This window comes from Sinocyclocheilus rhinocerous, unplaced genomic scaffold (genome assembly GCF_001515625.1).
Source record: "Sinocyclocheilus rhinocerous isolate Xijiao unplaced genomic scaffold, SAMN03320098_v1.1 scaffold203, whole genome shotgun sequence".
NCBI classification, from domain to species: Eukaryota; Metazoa; Chordata; class Actinopteri; order Cypriniformes; family Cyprinidae; genus Sinocyclocheilus; species Sinocyclocheilus rhinocerous.
This window is the reverse complement of record NW_015644353.1, coordinates 944467-949189: the sequence shown is the minus strand read 5'-3', so window position 1 is coordinate 949189 and position 4723 is coordinate 944467. Positions and strand designations below refer to the sequence as shown.

The following is a 4723-nucleotide window of genomic DNA, read 5'->3' as shown; positions in this document are numbered from 1 at the left end:
CTCACACACACACACTCAATTCAATTCAAAGAGCTTTATTGGCATGACAAAAATACATGTTGTATTGCCAAAGCATTAAGACAACAAAGAGAATGGTTTAACATCTGAACATTTACATTAGAACATCTGAACATTTATTTATATATTATAACTAATATGTAATATATAACTAATATGGAAATGTCATATATATCCATAGATACATATAGGAAAAATAAATTAATAATAACGATTTTCCTGTAGCAACTGCTGGACTGAGTTTTTTAACATTATGTACATGAGTAACAGTACACACTCACTCACACACTCTCTCACACACAAACTCACTCACTCACGCACTCACTCACTCACTCACACACTCACTCACTCACTCTATGGATATATATGACATTTCCATATTAGTTATATATTACATATTAGTTATAATATATAAATAAATGTTCAGATGTTCTAATGTAAATGTTCAGATGTTAAACCATTCTCTTTGTTGTCTTAATGCTTTGGCAATACAAAATGTATTTTTGTCATGCCAATAAAGCTCTTTGAATTGAATTGAGTGTGTGTGTGTGAGGGCCGCCTGTCGATTTCCTATTATCTCTCCCATAGAGAGGAGACTGACCACTCATCCATCACACACACACACACACACACACACACACACACACTCTGGTTGACTCTTTATTAGGCTTTTAATATTTAGTGTCACTATGGTTCTAAAGCCAGAGGAGGGTCAGGCGTGATGTGAACTTACGTTGAGTTTGTAGGGCATCGACTCGAAGTAGATGGAGGTGGCCGAGATCCGCTTGACGTCAGACATGTATCCGTGAGTGAGACTGACGGAGACACAGGATTCATTACACGGGCGAGAGAGGCAGAGAGTGAATGAGAGAGAGAGAGGGTCACTCACTGTCCGCCGTCGGGCAGGTCCAGACCCATGATGCGCTCGTGAGGGTTCAGGACGGCTGTGTAAGCAGCGAAGTTCGCCGGAGATCCGGAGTAGGGCTGAACATTGACGCCCCACAGCGCCGGGTCGAGGTCAAACGCTTCCAGCGCTCTCTTCTGACACAAGAGCTCGATCTGATCCACCACCTCCGCACCGCCATAATACCTGCACACACACACACACACACACACACACACACACACGCCCCAACACACACACACACACACCACGCAAAAAATAAAAGAACTGCATCAGACTACTGTGATCCAATCAACTTACCAACCATCAGTCTCATAACCAGCAAAAATACATAAATACATTAAAACATACAAATAAAAATAATACATACAATAAATAAAAATAAAGTAAACAAATATATAAAAAAACAAATGAATTATAAATAAGTAAAAGTAAATGAAATTATAAAAATAACAATAAATAAATAAAAATAATACATACAATTGACAAATAAAAAATAAAGACGTTAACAAAATATAAAAAAAACTATTGAATTATAAATAAATAAGTAAAAGTAGTAAATAAAATGATAAAAATAACAATACATAAAAATAAATAAAAACAATACATACAATAGACAAATTAAATAAAAATAGTTAACAAAATATAAAAAACTAATTAATTATAAGTAAATAAAATGATAAAAATAGCAATACATACAGATAAAAATACATACAATAAAAAAAATAAAGTAAACAAAAATATAAAAAACAAATGAATTATAAATAAGTAGAATAAGTAAATAAAATGATAAAAATAACAATAAATACAAATAAAAATAATACATACAACAGACAAATTAAATAGAAATAAAGTGAAAAAAATATATAAAAAACAAATTATTAATAAATAAGTAAAAGTACATAGAATGACAAAAATAATAAATACAAATAAAAATAAATAAAAAAATAAAATTTAATGATTGAACAAATGAATACATACATATAATTACAAATAAATAGATAAATGTAAATACATAAAAAACTGAAGCATGAGGAACATCATTTTTCAGCATGTGAATGTGTGATTTCTGCCGCAGTGTTTTATACACTCTTAAAAATAAAGGTTCCAAACCGGTGTTTTTGCAGAAGAACCATTTTTGGTTCCCAAAAGAACCTTTCAGTGAACAGTTCCTAAAAGAATCGTTTTGAAGAACATTTTAAAAATCTAAAGAACCTTTTCTTTAATGGATGGTTCAATGGATGTTCAAGGTTCTTCATATAATTCATTCATGCCAATAAAGAACCTTTATTTTTAAGAGTGTACAGACTCTTCCGCTGGATTTAAAGTAACTAAAATCCATTTTACTCAAAAATATGAAATGGTGTTTTTAAATGCATTTTTGAATAAATTAATACACACACACACACACACCTTTTTCCTGGGTATCCTTCAGAGTATTTGTTGTTGAGACACGAACCCTGAGCCTCAAGAGCCGCACGACTGCAGAAGTTCTGTTAACACACACACACACACACACACACACACAGACACAGACACACAGAAGAACTGTTGAGCATCTCTGATAAACACAGTGGTGATTCATTAGTGAATGAATCCACATATTTGAACAAATCGAGTGAGTCAATGATTTAGTGACTAGTTCAAGACAGTTACTTGCTTAGTTTCTGAATAAATCGGGCATTTGAACAAATCATGTGACTCAGTGATTCATTCATAAAGAATCACTTGCTTCATTTCCGTATGAATAAGCTGCCTGAATGAATCAAGTGAGTCAATGATTCAGTGACTCATTCATAAAGACAGTCACTTGCTCAGTTTCTGAATGATTTAGCAGTTTGAATAAATTAAGCGAGTCAGTGATTCAATGACTCATTCATAAAGAATCACTTGCTTCATTTCCGAATGAATAAGCTATCTGAATGAATCAAGTGAGTCAATGATTCAGTGACTCATTCATAATGACAGTCACTTGCTAAGTTTCTAAATGATTTAGCAGTTTGAATAAATTAAACGAGTCAGTGATTCAATGACTAATCCATAAAGAATCACTTGCTTCATTTCCGAATGAATAAGCTGTCTGAATGAATCAAGTGAGTCAATGATTCAGTGACTCATTCATAATGACAGTCACTTGCTAAGTTTCTAAATGATTTAGCAGTTTGAATAAATTAAACGAGTCAGTGATTCAATGACTAATCCATAAAGAATCACTTGCTTCATTTCCGAATGAATAAGCTGTCTGAATGAATCAAGTGAGTCAATGATTCAGTGACTCATTCATAAAGAGTCACTTGCTCAGTTTCTGAATGATTTAGCAGTTTGAAAAAATTAAGTGAGTCAGTGATTCAACGACTCATTCATAAAGAAGCACTTGCTTAGTTTCTCAATGAATCTGCCATTTGAATGACTCGAGTGAGTCAGTGTTTCAATGACTCATTCATAAAGACAAGTCACTTGCTTCATTTCTGAATAATTCAGCCATTTGAATTAATCGAGTGAGTTAGAGAGTCAATGACTCATTAATAAAGACAGTCACTTCGAATGAATCAGCAATTTGAGCAAATTGGTTGGATGAATGATTCAACGACTCACTCATTAAGACAGTAGGTGCGTCCCAAATCGCGTACTTGCCCACTATTCTATGACGTTTTGTAGTATAAATAGTGTGAGTAGTGTGTTCACACTGAAAATTCCCAAAAGAAAAAGTGCACTTTAAACACCCAGATGATGCACTTAAATGACCGAAAAAACGAAATGTGGAATTTTGAACACTTCATTCACTCAACTGTCGCAGCTTTAATTGCGTCGCGAAGGGGGAGGGGCTATCAGACTCCAATTATTACTGACAAAATAACCTTTTAAAATTCATACACAACATAGCTGAATTCATAGTGCATAAGTACATAGCGTATAGTGCATAATTTGGGATGCAGTTAATGACTCAACGCCACCTACTGGCCTTCTATGACTTTTTAAATGATCTTTTTAGGGGGTAATTTCTCAGCCAAAATTGATGTGTGATTAATTTGTGATAAATTCAATGAATTAATCATGCAATGAATGCGATTAATCTGAAAGTGGTGTGGAGTATCACCTCGGAGGCGATGAGCTCCAGTCCTCGGCACTGTCTGTCCTTCTCCTTCTGCACAAGCTCCCACATCTCGGGGTCATCTTGAGACAGACTCTCCTGTCCCGTCCACGAGCGCTCGTCATCAGAGACCACCGCCGCTGAATGCTGGGATCTGACGCCGGCCGAAACACGGCACACCGGCTGAAACACACACACACACAGACGTTTGTTTCTGTGAATTGTGGGGACTTTCCATAGACTTCTATTACTTTTATACTGACCAAACAATATTTTCTATCCCCTAACCCAACCATTTACCCAACCCAACCCAACACTCACTCACTCACTCTCACACAGTCACACTTTCAGATAAACATCATTTACTATTTTTAATCATTTTTTCCCTCGTGGGGACCAGAGGCCGGTCCCTACAATGTAAAAAATGTTAGGTTTTACTATCCTTGTGGGGACACACACACACTCACTCACTCTCACACACACACTCACACACACACACACAATCACTCACTCACACTTTCACTCACACTCTCACACTCACTCACTCACTCACACACTCACTCACTCTCACACTCACTCTCACACTCACTCTCACACTCACTCTCACACTCACTCTCACACTCACTCTCACACTCACTCTCACACTCACTCTCACACTCACTCTCACACTCACTCTCACACTCACTCACTCTCACACTCCCACACACTCC

The 4723-nt window shown here is 35.8% G+C and overlaps 1 protein-coding gene across 2 annotated transcripts in view; it reads right to left on the bottom strand.

Annotated features, from left to right (window-relative positions):
- The window catches only part of shmt2 (serine hydroxymethyltransferase 2 (mitochondrial)), a 37484-nt gene that overhangs the window by 18931 nt on the left and 13830 nt on the right, over positions 1-4723 (bottom strand). For both annotated transcript variants that reach the window (XM_016575873.1, XM_016575872.1), the window contains exons 3-5: positions 2336-2415; positions 908-1108; positions 752-833 (exon numbers count right to left, since the gene is read on the bottom strand). In XM_016575873.1, coding sequence (XP_016431359.1) covers positions 752-833; positions 908-1108; positions 2336-2415 — 363 coding nt within the window. The remainder of the gene's footprint in view (positions 1-751; positions 834-907; positions 1109-2335; positions 2416-4723) is intronic.